Source organism: Osmerus eperlanus, chromosome 25 (assembly GCF_963692335.1).
Source record: "Osmerus eperlanus chromosome 25, fOsmEpe2.1, whole genome shotgun sequence".
NCBI lineage: Eukaryota > Metazoa > Chordata > Actinopteri > Osmeriformes > Osmeridae > Osmerus > Osmerus eperlanus.
Genome location: NC_085042.1, coordinates 5,235,011 through 5,258,024, shown reverse-complemented (window position 1 = coordinate 5,258,024; position 23,014 = coordinate 5,235,011). Strand labels below are relative to the sequence as shown.

General features: G+C 49.0%; 1 protein-coding gene across 3 annotated transcripts; it reads left to right on the top strand.

Annotated features, from left to right (window-relative positions):
• Nucleotides 1-266: 266 nt before the first annotated feature.
• Nucleotides 267-19,653, top strand: LOC134012038 (spermatid perinuclear RNA-binding protein-like). 3 transcript variants are annotated; one of them, XM_062451650.1, is made up of 19 exons: nt 267-458; nt 5,184-5,298; nt 6,514-6,759; nt 7,038-7,203; nt 7,977-8,121; nt 9,392-9,480; nt 11,854-11,993; nt 12,209-12,304; nt 12,582-12,693; nt 12,816-12,913; nt 13,815-13,908; nt 14,125-14,193; nt 15,525-15,733; nt 15,901-16,050; nt 16,316-16,450; nt 16,640-16,780; nt 16,951-17,074; nt 17,156-17,206; nt 17,978-19,653. In XM_062451650.1, exons 2-19 carry the CDS (start codon nt 5,296-5,298, stop codon nt 18,064-18,066), a joined length of 2,157 nt encoding a protein of 718 aa, XP_062307634.1. In that variant the 5' UTR covers nt 267-458; nt 5,184-5,295; the 3' UTR covers nt 18,067-19,653. The 3 variants fall into 3 exon arrangements, with proteins under 3 accessions (XP_062307634.1, XP_062307635.1, XP_062307636.1); XM_062451651.1 differs by lacking the exons at nt 267-458; nt 5,184-5,298; nt 9,392-9,480 and adding an exon at nt 11,088-11,171 and having other exon boundaries at nt 6,578-6,759; XM_062451652.1 differs by lacking the exons at nt 267-458; nt 5,184-5,298; nt 9,392-9,480 and having other exon boundaries at nt 6,578-6,759.
• Nucleotides 19,654-23,014: the final 3,361 nt, after the last annotated feature.

Here is a 23,014-nt window from a genome sequence, read left to right as displayed (position 1 = left end):
GGCACATTTTTTCTTTTTGGCTATAGTCAATCTTTATACGCAATAGTGGCTGTGTGCAATGAAAATGTACCAATGCACTTTCCATTGTAGTCCATGAAAGGAGCCCTGTTATTCAATCTGTTGCCAGTCGTTGTGCCAGTAAAATTCATTAAATCAGGAAGGTGCACAAACCACATTCACACAAACATACAAGGCTATAGCCTTGTATGACAGGAGGCATGCGTTTCACATCGCACCCTGCAATTTCAGTGCGCTTGCGCAAATGTTACCGTCCAGCGCTACACAACGCTCGTTGACAACAGTGACCGATTCCTGCTGCTGGATCCGGACTCCACGTTGTGTGCTGGACTAAAGGAGAGTTACACGTACTCCTTCTGGATTCACGTTCCTACGGAACCTTCCCTGCTTCAATACATTTGGATGTTTTTTTTCTGTTGTTTCCGCTGTTCAATAACTACGTGAGTATTCGCTTTGTGGTAGTTGCAAGCTGCAGTTAAAGGAGGATGAATGAGGCTGTCCCGCGGGCTGGACTGTCTGGTTCACCTATGCAACTCAGTTTAGCGGCATGGTCAGTCCTCACTCGAAGGTTAGCAAGCTGCTGCACTCAATTATATTGAATAAAGTAAGTTAAAGGTTTTGTGATAGGTTGTATTCCTTTTCTAAGGAGTGCAACGTTCATTAACAACATTAAGCCTTTTTAAGGGGTGTCAAAATTCTTAACTTGAAATTTCTGTTTTCAACACCACAGCGAAGTAAGCATGTCTCACTCGGTGCTTTTGCAATTTATAATCCCGCGATTTAACAGGTGCTCTGCATATCTGCAAAAAAACAAACCTCTTTGGTGTTGCAGTTTTTGATTAGAGATGAGCTGGTTTGCAAGACTGCAGAGTAAGCAGAGTTCGGTGCACAGTCTAGCAGGTGCGAACTCGTGCCTTTGGAATGTAAATAGAAACGGTAACTCGATCTTAATTTCCCAAGGCTCCCAGGGACTAACTAAAGTGATGACGGGGATGGAGCTCCCGGCTTGTAAATGAGGATCAAGTGTGTATGTGACATTTTGTTTTCAATTAGAGTAATAGGTTTTGGTGTTTATATAATACACAAACGTTTTCTGTACTGTGTTTTTAAAACGAGGGGGTACAGTCGGCTGTGCCAAGCAGTTCGAAAGACGCCAGCTATATGGACGCAGATATATTTATTTGACCTCAAAGTTCCCCTTATTTGCAGAAAGCTTCATCAAGCTTCGGTGTTATGCTCCAGTGTTCCTTGCCTAAGGCCTTGCAGCTCAGAGGGGGATGTTTTGGAAAACAGTCGATTGACAATAGTTTTAACTGAAACCAAATCTGTCCTGGCTCACTCTTGGCAGTAATGGGCAAATACTATACGGCCCAAGAAAAGCACACAGGTAGATGATGTCTTTGTGATGTGGTGGAGTGTATAATTCAGTAGGTTGTTGGTAATGGTGTGTTAGTAAAGTGAAAAGCTGCTAGTGACTGTCCATGTGGTGTTGTAACTGAGACCAGCTGTTGAGGTGATGTGTAACACAACCAGGGCATTACTCTGACCATTCCCGTCAGCAAACGCATCCTTCGTCCCTCATTCCAACCCTCTCTCATCCCACTCTCCCCCACACACACACACATTCCAGGACTGCCTGAATCAAGTGCATATTGCGCCACAGAACTGAGAAAATCTCATTAAGAAACACACTGGCAATGAAAGCCTAGAATAAAGACAGGACAAGCTTTAGTCGGAAACAAAGGCACTTGGCATCCAGAGACAGCAGTCTAGAATGCCCACAGGGTATATCCTAGCGTTTGATGTGCCCTGGAAACCGCCCGGCGTGGGTAGAGGAATCTCACCACCTGTGCTAAGGTTAGCATTATCATGCGCCGGATCCAGCTTTCAGAACGTGCTCGGCCAATTCCCACACGGAGTCTCATCGGAAGGATGCTGGCTGTTTAAGCGTTTTCCTGTCGGCTCCGCTGAGATGAACTGGCCTACCTGTTAGATGTTGTCAATCCGGAGATGGATAGACACTGTGTTGTCACTCTCCTCTAGAGATCTCTCTTTGCATATCAAGAACAGCGTAGCTCTTTGACAGCATTCTCACACAGTTCAGACAGAAATAGACTAATGGTGAGGAAGCTTTTTTTTGTGTTTTTTTTTTACTCACTGTTTAACTGGCTCTGAAATATTCATGCCAGCATTTTAGAACTGGCGCTGGACGTGGATGCCCGTGTGTGTGTGTGTCTCTCACAGGACCAGCCTTGGTGAGGACCCCTGGTGGTTTTAAGTGCCGTGGCCCAGTCAGAGGTGTGGTGTTGCTGGTGACAGAGTGGTTAGGAAGGCCTTTACCTCCGCAGCACCAGAGCTACGTGAGCTGGGGCCCTAATGAGCTTTCCTCCCGCACACAGGAGCCCGTCTACCAGAGAGACTCGAGTGAAATCAGCCCTTGACCTGGCTGTGCTTAAAAAAGACCTGAGGGAAATTCCGATTCAGAGATGAAGGCTTTGTGCCTTGGCTGGTTATAGGAGGAGGGGTTGGCTATGGAAAACAGTCCGAAGCTGTGTGGCTGCATTAACGCCAACTCGTGCAGCACACACCTTTTGTTTACTTGCAGCTCTATTGCTCAGATTCAATACCACGCTATTTGAAGCTTGTTTTTTGGGGGGGGGAGCTCAAATGCACTTTCGGCCAAAGTGCTGTGCCTTACAGAAAGGTAAACACACACACACACAGCACTGCATGCTCCTTCTTGCACACGACTCACCTGAGGCTGGTGTGTGTGTCCGTGTGTGTGTGTGTGTGTGTGTGCGCGCGTGTGCGCATGCATGTGGAGGATGGACTGTGATTGCCGTGGCTCACTCATGCATCTGGGTGCATGTGGTCTCCATTACCCGAGACAATGATGGCTCCTGCTGCAGCCACGGGTCCAATTTGACCAAACCTCCTTGTTATGTCAGGCTTGGCCTTGTTCTGTAGAGCCGTGACACACAATTTGAGACCAGGGGACGCATACACACTCGCACGCCGAGTTGAGAAAGGAGCAGTGTGATTGCCATCTGTGCCAAGCCCCACAGCGTCACAGCACTTTCTCTTATTATTTGCGCAGACCCACAAATGCATTAATGAAGATATAATCCTTGATATACAAAAGCTTTTAATTTAAGCTGACATTTTGTAACAAGGCCGCCGTGATACTAGTCCCTTTTGGGGGGGGGGCGCCTGTGCTGGGTTCTACTCGGGGAGAAACGCACAGATACTTTAGGTAAGGAATAAAACATTGAATCAAACCACCACATCCTTCTGGGGGGAGGGGGAGCTTTAAGAAACCAACACACAGTCCTGCAGGCACGGTGAACAATCATTTCTCAGCTACGGTGCCACGGTAATATCTCAGCCACAAAATTGCAATATGACTTTATTACTGAATGTTGCTGCTGGAATGGATTGTGTCTGTGGACCTGAACTGGGTTGAGTGGAGGATTCTTGGTCGTCTTGTTTGCACGGTGAGAGTCCTGATCTCCAGGTATCTGCTTGGCAGACTGCTCTCTATAATCTCTCATTAGATACATGACACGTGCTGAAGATGCTCTAAATGTTGTAAGAAGTAGCATTGTTAGCAATACTAAGGGGATGTAGAATTTCCTATTTTATTGTATATTTTATTTTAATTCTAAATCCCCTTAGTACTGCTTGACTGTGTACCTTTAGTATAGTTAGTCCACATATTTCAGTTTTTAAGATTCCTATATGTTTAATGTATGCACCTTTTTGCCAAAGTAAATTCCTTGTCTGTGCAAACTTTCATGGCGATTAAAACCCTTTCTGATTCTGATTCTGGTTATGTGTGACATGTTTGTTTTTCTTCTAACTGTCACTGACATACAGAATGCAGTACTAGAATGATTCTTTGTTCGACATTTTGGCTTGAGTTCCCGTTGTTTGACATCAATGCCCTCTGTTTTTGTTGTTGTTTGTAGTTTTTATTTATTTTATTGTAGTCCACACTGCCAGCTGATCCACTGTTGCGTAACATTTAGGCAAAGCTACAGTTTGACAGAAAAATGCTGGCCCATGATTGTTGTTTTCTGCCTGGGATCGTTGCAGCCTATTTTAATACACACCAGGTCCTCAACCTGGATTCACTGGCGTAACTGTCACATATATTTGGACAGATTTTGTTTGTGTCTGTCTCTCATTCTTTGTCTTCAAATATCCTCATCCAATCGTTGTCAACAACCCAAAAGATTGGAGGAGTAGGGCTGACCCTTACCATCTTGGCTCGCCTAGCCAAGGGGCTCCTCTGCCAGCAAAAACCCCCCACTGCTCATAATGTTCCCTGCAGTGAAAATGACCTAAATAAACATAGCCCGAAATATACCTCCGGGGTTCATATAACCATCCCTCAAATAGAAGAAAGTGATGGGAACGTCTAAACTGCTGGAAAGACGTTGGTGGTCGATGAGACCTGAGTCATCTCTTCTCGGGCTTTAGATTTCTCCTGTCCGTTTTCCCTTCAAGGGTAGAGATGTAATCCCACTGTGAGGCTGTCAAATTGATTCTATGTTATAGAGCCACGTCAAAGGGATATACTCGGGTTTGTCCGTCAATCAAATTATTTCTGAAAATCCCCTGTAAGTCCTTGACGAACCCCAATCGAGGACTTGTGACCCGTCGTGACGAAAACGCCATCTCCTGTGAGCCACCTCGGAGCTGTGGCCTGCAGAACTGAGCTGTGTGGGTGTGATGTGTACATGTTTTCACGCGCGCTGTGGTCGGCTAATAGAAAACCTCACTTTTCTTAAGAGATGCTGCCCTGGGAGTCTGCATTGTCTCCGGAACACGCTGGGCTTGCCATCTGCTACCTACCGCAGTACTTTGAAAGTCCTTAAAAAGTCATTACTGTGTCTTTTAAATATTGTCGTCGAATTGCCCTAGAATAGCATCTTTATTCGTGAGCAAGGGCAGGTCATGACAGGGCAGTGTGGGGTTTCCTGTAGAACGCAGAATGGTGGGCTGTCATTGGGTGGGGGGGGGGGTCGTAATGTCCATCGGTGGTTTGCTGTACCATCGAACAGGAAACAGATAGAAGCATAAACTGTGAAATTTTCTCATTTGATTTGATGTAGTTTTTCCACTTCTTATCGTCCCCCCCCTCTCCTCCTCTCCTCCACCAGTGACAGGCCGGTGCTGTGGCTGTGAGACCCAGAAGACGATAAGGCTGGCCGAGGAGCGGGGTCAGGGGACCTGGGTCCTGACATAGACCTCACCCACCTCCACTGCCCGGACATGGTGAGTCAGCCGCGCACGGCTTCGTCGCTGTCGCCGCTTGCCCTCCCGTTATGCTTTCGTCGCGAAAACGTGCGGGTGTGTTGTTGAGGCCGAGGCTGGATCTGTCGTCGGAGCCGTCGGTCTGTGTGGTTGTAGTCGTCCACGTGTCGCCCGCATTTGTCGAGGTCGCGGGGCGTGCGTTGTCCGCCCTGCCGTGGGGGTATGAGGAAGAGACGAGAGATTAGCCAGGTCATGATGAATGACCCTGTCTCCCCCGGAGACTTACCTGTGAATTATTAAAGCTGCTCATAAATAACCCAGTGTGATGAGTGCTACATACAGGCAGAGAGAGGGATAGAGAGGGATAGAGAGGGAGAGAGAGGGATAGAGAGGGAGAGAGAGGGATAGAGGGAGAGAGAGGGATAGAGGGAGAGAGAGGGAGAGAGAGGGATAGAGAGGGAGAGAGAGGGAGAGAGAGGGAGAGAGAGGGAGAGAGAGGCAGAGAGAGGCAGAGAGAGGGAGAGAGAGGGAGAGAGGGAGAGAGAGGGATAGAGATGGAAGGGGGGGGGCAGAGAGAAAGGAAAAGTGGTGGGGGTGGAGGGGGGGGGGGGTCTTGAGGGAAGGAGATGTTCAGATAGTAACTCCCACGTAAAGCCCCCTAGTGGTCGTGTGTCTGTTGGCAGCCAGACGTGCCGAGCCAGCTTCACTCGCTTAATGCACATCCGCGGATTTGTGGTCGCTCCGTGCCCCTGCATGTCCTAGTTGTTGATGTGAGTGCCGTCGCTGTCTCTCTTGAGTGACTAGGGGACGAGGACACGGGCCGAGGTACGTAGCATGTCTGACACCCAGAGGAACAACGCCATACAAGGCGTAAGTCGTTTTACCGCAAGCCCTCGAGGTGGAGGACAAGGCTGTTAGTCTGTTGGAGACACAGCCCGTTATTTGAGGAAGTCAGCGGTTGTGGTGAGGGGTGAGAATAATATCCTGTGAACACAGAGATTGTGGAGGTTCTGTATTTCTGTTGAGAATGATCAACCCTCTTGATGGCCAGGAGGATGTTGACCCCCCCCCCCCCCCTCTCTCTCTCTCTCTCTCTCTCTCTCTCTCTCTCTCTCTCTCTCTCTCTCTCTCTCTCTCTCTCTCTCTCTCTCTCTCTCTCTCTCTCTCTCTCTCTCACCCTCTCTCTCTCTCACCCTCTCTCTCTCTCACCCCTCTCTCTCTCTCTCTCCCTCCCAGAAGTCCATTCGATCATTCGCTAACGACGACCTCCACGTCATGGCCAAGCACGCCAGCGTGTATCCCTCTCCTGAGCAGCTGGAGGCCGTGCAGACTCTGGTCTCCACCGTTGAGTGTGCCCTCAAGAAGGTGTCTGACTGGATGGACACCCTCGACACCCCCCCAGAGACGCCCCCCCCCTCCCCCCACCGGCAGCGACGCCATGCCTCCCGAAGAGCCCACCAGCACTGCTGCCAAGCCCGCAAAGTGAGTCCCTGTCCCTGTAGAAGGACGGAGAAAAAAGAAACATTTTCCACACGCGCTACATTCACATTTTTCTTCAGTCAGCAGGCGCGTTTATCCGAAGCGACATACAAATAGCGCGTACAGGAAGTGCAACAGAATATCAAGAATCCAAAGTGTGTAGCTCTAGCGTTGGCGGTGGTATTCCACGTGTGTGCATTTCCCAGGCACCGTGCAAAGTCACCCCGTCCCTGAGTCCAGTGTCATGGACCTTGTCCCCCCACCCTCTCCCCCTTCTCCAGGGCCTGCAGGGGCTCGGTGCTGTGCGGGGTGATGCGCGTGGGCCTGGTGGCCAAGGGCCTCCTGATCAGGGGAGACCTGGACCTGGAGCTGGTGCTGATGTGCCGCCAGAAGCCCACCAAGGTGCTGCTGTACACCATCAGCGCCAACCTGCCCCTCCAGATCCAGGTGAGACACATCGACCCCAACAAGACAGACATCCAAGTCAATGACGGAGACCATATAACAGAGGATCACTGTGAATGAATAAATAATGTGTGAGTGGTGGAGATTGGAAAATGGATCCGATGATGGTGTGATTAGTTCTTAAAGACGAATTGTACTGTGTATAACGAGGATAATAATGGGGTGGGTTGCGATGGTGAAACATGCAATATGTAAACACCAATGCCTGCGGTAACATAAGCAGTGGAACACGCTGAGTCCACGGATTATAATATTGACTTCCAATCGCAGGCGTGCATCTCGCCTAAAGAAACCACACGATCCACTCTCCCGAGTGTGCTTCCTGCACCTAACACGCACGCACGCATACTTAATTACCTGCCATGCCTGCTGTGTGCACTTTGTCACCAGGAGAGGGTCCATTTGAAGCCCTCATTTCCTGAGCTAAACTGGGCGAGGGTGTCAGTAACGGCGTGATGGATGTGGATGGATTCATCCTTTAAAACGAAAGAACGGGAGAGAGAGAGGGAACTCGAGAGGGAGAGAGAGAGAGAGAGCGCACCTTGAATCATTTCTTTTGATAAAAAAAAATCTCCGCCAAAGTTTTGAAACAAAACGCCGGCCACCGGAATACTAAACCCTGGCCTGGGTTTTATCCATTCTCAACCCCAGTATGATTCGTATGGTTTAAGAGGTCAAACGCGGACGTTTCCGTGTGGGACTTCCGTGTGGGGTGTGCGTGGTGTGGACGTCATGTGACCCCTTGCCCTCCGCAGACGCTGACGGAGGACAAGTACGAGGTGCGCCCGTGCGTGTCGGAGGCCGCCATCCGAGTGTTCAACACCAAAGACCCCACCCTCACCCTGAAGATCTGCCTGTCCTCCCTGGCCATGAGGGCGGAGCGCGACACCCCAGCCCAAGGTACGCTCCCCTCTCTCCACCCCTCCCCCCCCCCCCCCGCCACTAGCCTTGAAGAGAAATAGCGCGCCCTCCGTTTTACTTAACCTTTATTTTGAAAACGCAGGAGAGATGCGGTGGGGGTGGGGGGGTTGAGAGAGGTGGAGAAGAGGGGAGACAGGAAAGGGCACGGGCAGATGAAACGAGTCGGAAAGAAAGAGAGGGGGAGGGGGGGGCGGAGGAGAGATATATGAATCGCAGGAAGAAAGGGAGAGGTGAAATCGGAGAGGAAAGATTGCGGGGCGGACGAAAGGCAGCCTCTGGAGAGAGAGAGAGAGAGAGAGAGAGAGGAGGGCTGACACCCGAGAGCGGAGGGGCCGAGGGAGGGAAGTGATCCACATGGAGGCCGGGCACTGAGGAGGGGCTGAAAGCTGAGAGGTCCCGCCGCGAGGTGAGGGAGGGCTGGAGATATAGATCTTTTGTGTCTGGCCGGCCCTGGAAAGAACAGACGCCTCCGTTGATGACAGCACGAAAGCCTGGATCGAGTGTACAAAAAGAGCCCTTCCCTCTCTTTCCACCACCATGTCCTCATCCACTTATCACCAGGGTGCTTGGTTACAATCCTCCCCAGCCTGCGTCTCAGTCAGAAGTTACCGCCTGACATCGTCTTAGACGCACCGGCGTTCAATGCCTCAGACTCTCTCCATTGTTTTTCCCTTCAAAACAGTGAAACGAAAGATATGAATGGCAGGTGATTCGGCAGGCGATGAAGCCGTTGTGCAGCGTTGCGTCACCCCCATTGTGACACGGCTTTCTCTAGAGATGATTGGGTCGGGCCTCCACAATAGGGGAAGAAAACGGTCTGTAGCCGCGGTACATAGAATCTGCATATCACAATAGCGCGAGTTGGGTGTGAAGCTGTTTCACCACGGGAGGGATCAGCGCGGCTCTCTCTTCAGACAAAGCAGCGTTTTTACAGACGTTTGAGTTCTCTCTCTGTGTTGTCGTGCGCCAGCCGAGCCCTGCAAGGTTTGGTTCTAGAAACGGCATGAGAGCAGCACTGACGGACTGAGCTCTACTCAATATCTGACTGACTGACTGGTCTTGACTGACTGACTGACTGGTCTTGAATCACTGACTGTTGACGGATCCTCACTTTCCGACCAACTGTCTGACCGACCGTCGGACTAATTGACTGTCTGACTCATTGACCGACTGGTCTCTCGACCCTCTGACTGACTGTTCTAACATGTTCCTGGCCTGTGCTCATTCACTCCTGGTTATGTTGCCACAGCTCCCAAGCCCCAGCGTGTTGGTGTGTGGAGTGTGACACCTGCCAGGCCAGGGCCCTGCAGCCGACGAGGCCCAGCGCAGGAAGCCCGGGTACACGGGGCTTCCCCGAACTACAGAACCCCACAGAAAAGAACTACAATTCCCTCTCTGCCTCAGACATGCTCCTCCTCTCCCTCCCTCCCCCTATCTCCTTTTACTAGGCTTCTCTTCTCTGGGTCACTGTGCACCATGAAATTCTGGATCATGTCCATTTCAGAGCAGGCGAAACCTTTCTGAGGGACCTTTGACCTTTTTGAAGGATTGGCCCTAAGCTTCCAACGCAGTATGCCAACTCTTACCAGTCAAAAGGCTCAGAATGACATGCTGTAATTTCATGGTGAAAAGCCAGTAGTATTAATGTCATTTATGTTCTGGTCACTAATCAAAAGTCGAAGCTGATGATGTCAAGGAGCGTTGTACTGGGGTTGTCTGTATGTACGTGGTCCTGACATTCCACTGATGACTCCTTCATGGCCTGCCTTTGGGGAAGAGGGGATTTAGACACTCACAACAAAGATCAGATGTTTGGGGTTCACGGCACAGTGGAAATTGACATTTTAAACTGTGACAGTTAAATTAGACGACAAAAGTTTTCATTTGGTTGATTTGAGCTTGGGTTCACCCAAGGGTCATTGTGAACAAATCATTAACGGTATATGCAATGCTTACTGTACCAGACCCAATTCAAAATCTATATGACCTTCAGGTGGGACTGCCTCGTCCAATGCCTACAGTACAATACTGCATTTTCCAGAAGACCCTGGGGCAGAACATGAAGGTGGTCAGTCTTTGGTCTTAGGTGGTGTGACGCGGGATGATGACCCCTATGTCTCTCATTGATTCTTCTGTTTGTCCTCCACCTCTTTCATCCAGCTTTCACTACAGTCTCTACTGCAAGGGCCTGAGACCACACAATGACCTCTAACCCCCCCCCCCCCCCCCCCCCCCGCCCCCTGCTGTCCTCTGGGGATAGAGTAAACAGAAAATGCTGTATGGGGATTCACACTGTATATCATAAAATATATTAAACAATTTCCTTCCAATTTTATAAACTGTATTTATGCTCTCTATATATTTGATATACATTATACAGCTATTTTCTTCTCATTGAACCAGGCCTGGATTATTTATCACCTCAAGTCAGATTAAGATCTGCTTCTAAAATTACACTTATCAGCGATATTTATCAATGTTTTGGTAATTTTATGGGTTCCCCATCCATTGGAATGAATTATGACTGTAATCCAAAATTGATGTTTTGTTTCAAAACAAGATATACTTTCTTAAAGTGGTTGTATCATCTTTTTCCCTTTTATAACTGTAGTACATATGTGAATGCCGCACCTGGAATATCTTCAGTTCCATAAAAAATCTCTTTATATAGCGCCAAATTATATGGAGAAAGTTAATTTGCCATGGATTAATGACTGGTAACAGTCTTCCGTGGGCAAGGTCCTCTGTAATTATCCCTCCGCTCTGATCTGCGTGGTCTGGTCTGCAGTCCATTTGTCTGCTTGTCCCACGGAGGTCATCCCTCCCCCCCCCCCCCCCCCCCCCAAAGAAAAATAGCGTTCACTTTCTTTTCAGGGTGGCAGTTCTCCCTCTCAGATGTTTATGTTGTGGCTCTGCTTCCTCCTCCTGTCTCCTCCATGGCTCAGACGCCGTCATGGCAGGGACGCACCCACAGGACGCCAGTAGTACACATAAACATCTGATCCCCAGATGCAAGACCCTCAATATCAGTATGGCACCCCCAATTCACAATCACCATCAATCTGGACCTCTCCCCCAATAGCCGTCATCTCAAATAGCGGGGACACGCGCGCTAATTGTACGTCGGTTTGGATGAAAGCGCCCGCTAGATGAAGAAAATGTCAAACGACTTGCATTAGTGGTGCCCCCCCCCCCCCCGATGAAACGATAACGACGAAATATTTCATCTCAATCAGTCATCCCAAGTGGCCGTGTTGTAGAGCCACTGCCATGCTCTCATTAAGGGCCTGCACCGCAGCGATAACACACTAATCCGGCGTGACCGTCTCCCCCGGTGGCCTCTGATCTGCATCTAGACTGAGAGTCCGAGCCGGGGGGGGGCGGGGAGGGGGGGCGGCGCATGCACTCACGTATCCTCCTGTGACGGTTGTGTGTGTGTGTGTGTGTGCGTGTGTCAACGCTCGGACCCCTCCCCTCCGCCCACCTCCCCTTTTCCTGTGCATGAGACAAAACATGTCATTGATTTTATCAGCACCCCCCCTACCCCCCACGCACACACACTCCCTGCTTCCCCCCCCCCCTTATCAGCTCATTCTATCAGATCAGTGGGATGCTAATTGATAGCTGTTCACCCTGCTGCCTGCAGGGTCAGTAGGCCCCCATGGTCCCTGTGTTGAGTCTCCTGTGTTCTCACCCTGTTCCCCTCTCCAGGGGATGCCTCGGAGCAAGGCCAGGATCGCCAGGGGACGGAGGGGGAGGAGGAGGAGGAGGAGGAGGAGGAGGAGGGCGTCCTAGACCGGCACAGGTGCCGGGCAGCTCTGGCATCCCTCAGGCATGCCAAGTGGTTCCAGGTATGCCATCTGTGCCGGCCGCTTCCGATTTAGATTTTGCCCCATTGTTTTCTTGCTTTCTTTCTTGCTTTCAATAAACTGTGTGTCAAAGGACGTTCGCTCAGCGAAGGCGGTGGTTTCCTTTGTCTAGCATGGCTGCTGGATTCAACCTTGTATCTCTCTCTCTCTTTGTCACACTCTCCCTCACTCTCTCTCCCTCCCTCTCTCTCTCTCAGGCCAGAGTTACAGACCTGAAGTCCGGTGTCATTGTCTTGCGTGTGCTCAGGGACATGTGCAACAGAGTGCCTGTGTGGCAGCCAATCAAAGGATGGGTAAGACGAGGAGGAACAGAATAAGAAAATGAAGCAACGAGAGGGAGTTCTATATCATTTCTGAATATCAGCAGGGCTGTGGTTTCCTTGCAGGTATGAGGCCACAGGGGCCAAGTAATAAGGACAGACTCCCTCTCGTCCAATCAAATTACTTGGCTGGAACTCAGTGTTGGATAAAAGAATGTTGCTGGTTCAAAGATCGGAGCGACTACAGTGCGTACGGTTGGCTCCTTGTTACATTGTCATCCAGTCTCACTAAGCTGTCCTCCCCTCCCAGCCCCTGGAGCTGCTGTGTGAGAAGTCCATAGCCACGTGTACCCGCCCCCTGGGGCCGGGAGAGGCGCTGCGCAGGGTCCTGGAGTGCATCGCTTCAGGGATCCTCCTCCCAGGTCAGCACCCCCCGACCTCTAACCCCTGACCCCGGATCGGCAGCCAAACTCGAACCCTGTGCTCGCTGTATTTGTTGTTTTCTCGAAATGGTTTGTTTGAATGGTTTGGCTTGTTGTCCAAGGTGGGCCGGGAGTCCACGACCCGTGTGAGAGGGAACCGACCGACAGCCTGTCTACCCTCACAGCCCGACACGCTGAGGGAATCACGCACAGCGCACAGGTCAGACGCCCCGCCCAGACACTCTGTGTCAGTCATCTATCAGTCGTGCGTAAACATCGTCCATTTCAAGACTGATCAAGGCCATTTCAAGACTGACGCCTCTCATGTACTGTACAATAGACTGCAGCAAATTTGACCTATACCAGGAAAGGAAGGACAATTCTCTCCCTCCCTCCCTCTCTCTGTCTCCCCCATTGATTGGAAGTGGAGGAGCATTTGTATAAAGCTCCAGAGGCCTCAGATCAGACCAGGGTCTATATTTAGACAGCGAGGCTGGTACTGCAGCAGCACCTCAGCCACGACCTCTGCTCTGCAGCCCCTGGGAGCTGAAGGAAACCGGAGGAGGAAAGGCATAATTAGATCACTAATGAGCGTGGGAAGCCCGACCCCCCCCCCTCCCTCCTTCTCTCCCCCCTCCCTCGCAGCCCCCTGCACCCAGCAGACCCCGCTGTTGCTGCTTCCATGAAAGCCAGAGCGAGCCCAAGGCTACACTGCAGCATACACACACAGACACACACACACACACCTAGATGAAATAGCAGTAAAATGTGTCAGGGAATTCACTGCTGCTCAGGCTGGTTTTATTTCCCTGTTTGCTTATGCAAAAGCTCTCTCCTCTCTCTCTCTCTCTCTCTCTCTCTCCTCTCTCTCTCTCTCTCTCTCTCTCTCTCTCTCTCTCTCTCTCTCTCTCTCTCTCTGAAGCGGTCTGATTACTGTATGCTCTCTGAAGAGGAGCTGGAGAAGGGGCTTGTCGTCCTCCTGGTTGGTTCTATCGATTGCCTTCCGGGGGGCTATCTTGTAACTGGGTTGGGGAATATGGGGTTGGGTTGTGGACTGCAGATGAAGCGATCTGGCCTTATTCTGTCGTCTGTGCTTGTCTCGGTGGGTTGGTGTGTTTCAGCATGCGCTACGTCTCCTGGCCTTTGGACAGATGTACAAGGTTCTGAATATGGATCCTCTACCTGCAAGTAAACCCACACAGAGACTCTCCGAAGGTGTGTGTGTGTGTCTCTCTGTGTGAGCGTGTGTATGCGCTTGTGTGTGTAGTTGTGTGAGAGAGACGGATATACACACGCACATTCTCTCTCATTCTGGGAGGGAAAAAGAGTGGAAGAGAGAGAGGAGTGTGTGTGTGTTTGTGTGTGTATGCACCAGGGAGTCTCAGGTCCATGCTTGGGTGGCTTCAGACACTGTATTTGTCTTCTCTCCAGGGAGGAACCTGAAGAGACAGAGAGAGGATGTTCTCCCCGACGACAGAGAAGCTCAGAAGAGAATGAGAGGTGACGTCCGCGATTCTCCCCTATTGTCACCAGACCTCTCAGTGTCTCATTAAGGGAGCATGTAGCACCATCAGCTTATCACCATCCCTTAATTACTCTCAGTCTTGAATACTGTGGAATGTACAACAGGTGCAATAAATACTTGAAGTATAAGTATTTTCCTCATTCTTATTATTATTACTTATTATTACCAGTGCAATGCCCTTTGGCAGCAAATGCCAGGGCAGTGCGGCTTTCGAGATTCATGGCTCCATCGCTTAGTGCAGCCCAAAGCGGTTCTATTTATTTCTCGCAAGATCCATGGCGCCGAACGCGTGGATATATATTGATATTTATTTATCTACACGTGGCACTGCATGTCTTGGGGTCCTGAGCAAGACACCGGCCCATTTCCTCCATGTCATCATTCGCTTCTTGAGATAACTTAGCCACAGACACACACACACACACATACAGACAGAGAGGACCTCCTTTACAGTTGGATTGCTTCCTGCCCTGTCTAATGAGGGAGGCGAATGACAGAAGTGAGGTACATGACAAGTTTTTTTCCCCCCAAGAGCATTCTAATGAAGCTGCTTGATTCTGAAGCACAGAACCATGACCTCTCTCGCCCCCCTCTCACCCTCGCCCGCCCCCTCTCACCCTCGCTCGCCCCCTCTCACCCTCGCTCGCCCCCTCACACCCTCGCTCGCCCCCTCTCGTCAGGGGAGACAGCGAATGGGTCACAGTAATTAAACCTCCTCCTGCTGAAACCAATCCTATGAGACTTTCATCTCCTCACAGTTCAAAGCAGGTGGGGGGGGGGGGGGTTGGGGTGGGGTTGAGAGATGGAGTTGAATTAATACTCCCATCTGGGCAGACAGACTCACACGCACACACACAGACTATTATCTCTCCCCTCCACAGGAGATGAACACCCCCCTACTTACATTACTACTGTATATATATATATATATATATATATAATTATACATATATATAATTACTGTCTTCTGTATTTTACACCCTCCACACCATGGCAGAGTTGTTCTATTCAAAGGGGGAAAATGTGCTGCCCTTGGAGCAGCTAGCATAGCTCAAGTATGTACAATAAAAAGGCTGTGAGAAATCGAATCAAACTAAGTGAACATGTATCGTCCTTTTAGCAAGCATTGTTACAAGTCTTCACAGAGATGCACAACATCGATAACCAACCTAAACCCTCAGAGAACCCAAGGGAAAAAACTCCTAATCGTCAGTTATCAGATGCTTTCATCCAAAGCGAATTACAGAACAGGGGGAGGTGAACCTGCGCCCTATCGCTCTACAACGACCTCTGTCCCCCTCTCTAGTGCTGGACAGCAAGATGACGGACCCCACCCACCCCATGAACGCCCTCATGCGCCTGAACCAGGTCCACCCCGGGCTGCAGTACAAGCTGCTGGGCCAGTCCGGCCCGGTCCACGCTCCGGTCTTCAGCATGTCCGTGGAGCTCCAGGGGACCGTCTACGAAGCCTCCGGCGCCTCCAAGAAGATGGCCAAGCTCCAGGTGGCTCTGAAGGTAGCGGCCCGTCCCTGGGAGGGGAACATGTGGGGGGATGGGGGGGGGCGCTGCTGGGGGTTTGCAGTTGCTAACCGGCTTGTACACTGCGGCTCTCGGCGGTCCGAATTATTTCTGTCCTTCACCCCCCCCTCCTCCTCACCCTCACGCTTCTCTCCCTCCCCCAGGTGCTGCAGGCGCTGGGCTACCCGGGGGGCCTCGACGGCGACCTGGACTCCCTGAGCGCCGACGAGAAGTCTGACGGGGAGAGCAAGAACGACAGGATGTCGACCACCTCCAGCACCAACTCGGTCTCCTCCTCCACGGACACGCCCGAGGTAAACGACAACAGTAACGGCAACAACATCATGTCTGCCTGGAGTTGGCTGGTCGCACGAATACAATATTAATGTAGACATTACCATCAATAATACAGCACATTCAGATTTGAGTAGAAGCTGCGGGCTTATGCGTGTGACCACTACTGTGGATGCGGGTTCCTAGCGCCGCATTTTCGGTTGGTGCGGTAGTAATTCACGATGCAGGAGCACGCGGACTTGCTCCAGCCCCATGTGGGGATCCGACCTGTGTTTGTGCCCGCAGCCGCGAGCGCCCGGCCCCATCCTGACAGCGGGAGGGAAGAACCCAGTGATGGAGCTCAACGAGAAGCGCAGGGGCCTCAAGTACGAGCTCGTCTCTGAGAGCGGCAGCAGCTACGACAAACGCTTCATTATCGAGGTGATGCCTTGTGGGACACACACACGCACACACATACATACACACACACACAGACGGACACACACACATACACTCGTCTGTCACGTGTATGGTGTCCCCTCCAAATCAACCTAGTCTTTCGAGGGATTACAGGTCTGAATTAATGATCTTCCTCTCCCTCCTCGTCCTCTTCCTGTTTCTGCGTGACAGGTGGAGGTTGACAAGCAGAAGTTCCGAGGGACGGGGCCCAACAAGAAGGTGGCGAAGGCCAGCGCCGCGCTGGCGGCCCTGAAGAACCTCTTCTCCGGTTCCAAAGGTCCCAGCGGCAAGAAGAAGAAGCCCAACCCCCCGGTGAGTGGAGAGATGTCAGCTGCCGCCGCCGCCCTTCTCAGTGAACTCTCTCTCTCTCTCTCTCTCTCTCTCTCTCTCTCTCTCTCTCTCTCTCTCACGCCTAGATAGATGCCTGATGAAACGGCCGTTTTGATGATGCGGTTCGTCTTCTTCTTCGTGTGTGTGTGTAGATGAAGAGGCCGGCGCCGGCGGTGGTAACGGTCCCGGCTCACGTCAGTAGACCGAGAGGGCTGCCTGTGATGCCCAGAGCGCCGTTTATCAACGCACACCCCACCCATGGATACCTAACACCAGGTTAGTGTGTGTGTGTGTGCGTGCGTGCGTTCAAATGTTATGTTCCGTTGATGATAACACTTTGCCTGTGTCTCCTTGAAGGCTTTGGAGCACCCTATGGTTATGGTCCTGCAACCCCCCTTCCTGGCTACGGTAAGCCCAGAGGGACACATTGTGCCTGCAACAGCATCTGCTCTCATAAATATACCCCAATTACACACTCACATGGTGTTTTCACTTTATTTTGCATCGTGTTCACTATTCGTTACACCTCACATTATTGCTCAAGCAGAAACTCAACACAATCCCATCTGTTTTTATTGTTTTCCTTTGTAGGTTTCACCCCCAGAATGCCCCAAGTCATACTTCCAGTCATGAGATTCCCCCAACCTTTCCCCATCTCTCACCTGTACCCCTACTAAGACTGCCCTGTACTCATCCACCCTCCATGTCTTCTGCTCAGAGAAGATTCTAGATGTTTTCACCTCCTAAAAGGAGTATTGAGATGTGTTTGATATGTTCCTTTGTTTGTCATGTCTTGTATGACGTTATGATTTTTAAGACAAAACTGTTTTTCTTGAAAAGTTCAATTGAATGTTCTGTGAATTTTGATTCTGGATATTGATTGTCCATGACTTTGTTGAAAGTAGAACCTTTTTATGGGTTATAGCTCTATTTTGTGAGATACATTTTATTTTGAACTCTGTTAAGAGTTAAGATATTGCATTTGATAAAAAATAAATAAAAAATGGGCCAAAAGTTGAGTAGTTTGGAACCCTGTCAGATATCTGCATCACTTCCTGTCTCTGCTTCACCCAATCAAAACACATTGATCATCAAAACAAATGTTCACGTTGTTTAATTGTTCTCTAACATTGACTGTCATGGGCTTTAACCAGTCTGTCTCTGGTTGTCTCTCCCCAGGGGGTCTGTACATTGACAGTGCCTTCTACCAGGCCCAGGCCCTGGCCACTCCTCTCATCCTTCACCTGGGTCCCCAGGATCTCTTCTGACCCCTGCAGACAGGGGGAGGGGCCGGACTGTGACCCTGCTCATGCCTCTTTGGGCTCGCTCACCCCCCTCTCTCTCTCTGTCACTCCCTCTTTTTCTTCCTCTTTTGTGACTATTTCGGGTTTCTTCCTCATTCTCTCTCACTCTCCACCTCCATTTCTCACTTTGGCCTCGATTTTTGTTTTCTTCCGTATTCTCTCTTCTTCTTTCTGTCTCTTTTTTTCCTTGCCATTTTCTCCCTCTCCATCGAACTTTTGCCTGTATTTCAGTCTGTTTCCGTCTCCAACTCATTATTTCTCTCTCTCACTGTTTCTCTTTCACAAAACTGTCATGGACTGCGTGGGCATCAACTGGAGAATAAGCAATACATAATCTGACATGGAGGGACTTTCTTTCTCTGGGCTACAATACTGGTCTGACTGGACAGGAAACTGCAGGCCTGCATATGAAAATGAAAATGAGATGGACTTTTAGAGGAATATGAATGTGATTTGTGTACAGAGTTAGTACGGATGTGAGACTCATGAGTTTGTTCAACTCAGTACTATTTCTGAATAACCTATGAGAAGTATACTGTACTGTCTGTGTATTATTTGAATTTATACTGTACCTCCTGAATGTGAAAACCGTTGTGGACAAAATACCCTCGTTTACAAAATATACAAGCAGATATATCTATTCCAATGTGAGGTGAAAAGATTGTTGACATATTTCCAAGTGAAAGTGCGAAAGATTTACGCCCATTATTGTATTTTGACATGAGCAACTGGTCATATCGGCATCATTTGATCCTGCTTCACAAATGACCTGTGATGATTCCCACCAGAAGCTTGCACTCCCACACTGTAGATAAGGTTGTGTTATGTATGTATTATGTATTGCACAGCAGTCTGAAGAAAGCACATTCCTTCTGCATTCTGACTGGAAAGCACAAGTCTCATGAGCAATACTAAACTCAGGGAAGGACGTACTGTCTATCTCCACCAAGGAAACTGCTTCTTCATCACAACGTTCATCCTACTGTGTACACACACACAAACATTTATATACAGGTCACAGAAAAAGGCACAACCTTTTATTGTTTTCCATGATGTATTTATATAGCTCACAGGTCATCACCCTGCTGACAAGGATATCATGATATTATTACCTACTGTAGATTGAGCAGTTTTTTGGTGCTGAATGTGCTTAGTAGAATGTATAACCAAAGCTTCACATGGAAACATCCTCCCATAGTGTATAAACGTGTTAACCGGCAAAATGTACAGTATAGAATCCTTTTTTGTGTTCTAGGAAATTGATGGGGGGGGGGGGGGGGATATATGTTTCTTGTTTATGAATCTTCTGTTTAGCTGGTGTGTATAAGAGTTGAACTTCCTGTACCTGATCCCTTGTGGAGCCCAGAAGGTAACGCTAACCACACACTGGTGCTAACGTGTATAAAATAAAATGATAAACATCTGAGCTGAGCGGTTCCTTCCTAATCTACCAGAATTTAGACCAGAATGTCAGCGCAGCTTCCCCATTCTTGTCAATAGAGGTCTGTTGTCTTATGAGCATCATCTTTTCCACGGAATAAAGGAACTGGACACCCAATTCGAGTTAACAATTTCTGTGTGCTTCAGGCTTTGGACCATGCACAACATGCAGGACATCGTTCAAGCCTGTCGGTTTGGGATTATGGAGGGACTGGGTGTTCTAGGGAGTAACTAACCTAGCCTTTCCGTCACCTGCTGAGGAGTGTGTGTGTGTGGGTGTGTGTGTGGGGGGGGGGGGGCAGGGTATCAACCTTGTGATCTGGAGAAAAGTAACATTTATGAGCAGCTCTAACCCTCCTCCCTCACTTGACTCCCTTACACCACATCTCTTTTGTTGACCTGGAATGGAGCTTGGTTGAATCTAAACTGAATGTTTTTTGTGAGCGACTGACTGACTGACACAGGATTGGTGAACTCATGTGAACCTAGGCACAAACACACACACACACACTGAGATCACATCGGACCCTACTGATATTTTTAGAGGTGAGAGCCAAGTGGGTGAGTATTAGATTACGCAACTCATGTCAGTCTCGCTATTGGACCGCTGCTCCGCTCTGGCGTAGAGATCTAGCATGTTCGCTACGAGTCTGGCCCAATGAAACAGAGCCACATTACACACCTCATTTAGTTAGAAATGCCACGACAGAACAGGGTGGGCGGTCGTTCTCTGGAAACTTCTGATCACCGGAGAAGAGGTTTTATTGGACGACAACCACCCTCTGTTTTACAGTCAGTACTTAAAAACATATTAACCAGAGAAGAGTAAGATGTTCTTCTAAGACATGAAGGCATCTCATGTTCGGTATCTACACGTACCTGCTGCCAAGTGGCACAAGGTCTATAGGGTCAATGTGTCAGTGAGGATGACACGGACCTGTCATTATTAATGTGCTCTGTCTGACTTGCTATCAGACTTGCACATCCTTAGGACGATGGAAGCCTTACTCTGGGGAAATAGACATTGCTCTCCAAAACACTTAGAATGGAATAGGCTTCACCAATGACAGATGAAGTTATCGGTGTAGACACACTTTAAAGAACAAATGTATTCAAATGTAAATGTGTGTTGTATACTATAACTGTAGTTTCTTATATGAGTTTCTTATATAAGTTTTTTATATGAACAAATATTTGGTAGGCTACATAAAATAACATAATATAACATGTAGAATGTACTTAGGAGTTGACATTATAAATGTGTAGGGCAAGAAGATAAACAGTGTTTAAAAACAAAATGCATTTACAGTGAAAAATAACAGGCTAACCCTAAAAATAGAAGTGCAACACATTGAACTTTGGAAGATCTTACGTAACCTTTTCAGAATGATTACCTTTCCAGGGAAAATCTGCAAGTAATGTTTTCTCCCAAAGCCTGCTCCTCTGTTTTAGGTATTACACTAACCTTTTCAGCAGCAAATTTATGTTGGTTTCTCCACACTGCGCTTGGTTAAGAGCGCCCTCCGGTGGGTGCACGCGTTCGAGCAGACCGTCTAACGTGGAGTGATCATAGGGAGTGATTGAAGAAGCCTTTTAGTGATACGTGACTACAAGGTGCGGTTTCCAATAACGACCTCTTACAATTAAACGCAGAACTCAACACAACTGTAGAATGTTGTTTTGTTTTTCTTCGTTTTGTCATCTATGGTGGGTGACCGAGAACAAGGCTTGCTGAGGGATCAGGTGATGTAGGCTAGACTAGCGAAGGTAAAGTCAAACCGGCCTTTTTTTTTGACAGATGTGGATCTTTCGATCTGTAGGCTGTTCCAACAAAGTCAACAAGAAGGTTCTCAGTGTTAGATGACAGCAAATCAAAGCTTCATGTGCTTACGGGTCTAAATAATGAATTAGAGCCGTTGTAGAGGCTGATAGTTGTGTGTGTTTTGTGTGTGTCTGTTTTGGGATAGAATGCCATACCTTAAAGCAGAGAACACAACAGGGTCTGGTACGCGAAATAAAAGTGGAACCCCGTGTAATAGATACGCAGAAGTATGAGATGGGTTATATTATAGCCTACTATATAACACTAAAACACATTTATCTCAAAAGAACAAGATACTTTCCATTTGAGATGTAGCCTATACGACCGGCAAAGTGTAGCGTGTGGATACTTCAGCCACGTCTTGTGTCAAATTGGAGCCATCATGTAATATTAATATTGGACTGGAAACAGTCTAACGCATTAGATCTTGCCTCTGCCGCAGTCCCCCTCTTCACCGCGAACCTCACGCCAGCTCTCATTTATTCAGGCATTCGAACACATGCTGTGCCATCAACTCTGCCGCACAGCCTCTCAGCATGGGGGCGAAATGTACAGGATATGTGTGCACGTGTTCGTGCCCGCACCCCCCGAAACAGACACTCACATGCACCCCCCTCTCCCACTTAATCATTTTTATGACGGGTGCTGCACTGCAGAAGTTGATCACGGGATATGGTTTGTGGGTTGCTCCGGTCACTAATGTGATTGTGTTGTCATTTCGCACACTTTGCTTGCCCTTCTTCTCCCACGGTCTACCATCCGCTTTATTTCTCATGAGTCCATAAGCTCCAAAAACAATGCATGAGCAGCCATAGCTTGACTGGTTTACATAGCTGTGCCAGCCAGGGACGGTTTAATGCGGTAATCCCGGTGTCTTAGACATAAATCATGGTAAACATAGTCTAGAACTAAGAAGGCCTTTTTAAAAACGAGCCCGAGCATGTGATAGAGTTAATGTAGGAACTTCATCCAGTAACAATCTTCTCCCTCCCTCATCTTCCTCCGTATTTGACACGGCAGCAGCTGCTATCGCTAGCCACACTTCATCGTGATGAAGCTGGAGGTGACGATGAACGACGAACATTCCAGAACGAGTTATTGGCCCATAGCGTTCCCCTGGCGCCTTTCCATCAGAAGATGAGAGAGCGGATAAGTGATGTAAGGCTTACAGGATGTTTCAGGTCTCGCCCGCCCACGCACCCGGCTTCTCCCATACATGCAGGCCCATACACAGATTACAATCCATAAATCCTCTATTCAATGATTAATTACCTGAGTCTCCATTATAGATGCGCTGTTTATGGGGAAGAGAGAATAATGAATAATAGATTGAGGCTGGCTAGGTCTAGTTGAACAGGGTTTTTTCGTCAGACAGAGGGGAACCCAGGCATGGGAGGAGAGATAGACAGAAAGACAGACAGAGGGTCAAGGTGTTTGGTCAATGTATCACCCCATATTTTATCTTCTTCGACTAGTCGTCATATTAACAGCTCTGAGATATTTCCCCCATGGTTTTGGTCCTGAACTGTTTGGGTTCCGGAGTCTGTCTTGGTTGGCTCGGTGTCCATGAAAAAGATTTACAGTTGATACTAGCTGTTGAGAACCTCGACCCAGCTGTTGTTGACAGAGGGTACAGGGAAGTATTTGATT

Bases quoted from the DNA above. Each gene is read 5' to 3' on its own strand.
- LOC134012038 (XM_062451650.1), top strand. The intron at 12,305-12,581 runs GTAAGACGAGGA...CTCCCCTCCCAG, and splicing joins GGCAGCCAATCAAAGGATGG to CCCCTGGAGCTGCTGTGTGA. The intron at 16,781-16,950 runs GTGAGTGGAGAG...GTGTGTGTGTAG, and splicing joins AGAAGAAGCCCAACCCCCCG to ATGAAGAGGCCGGCGCCGGC.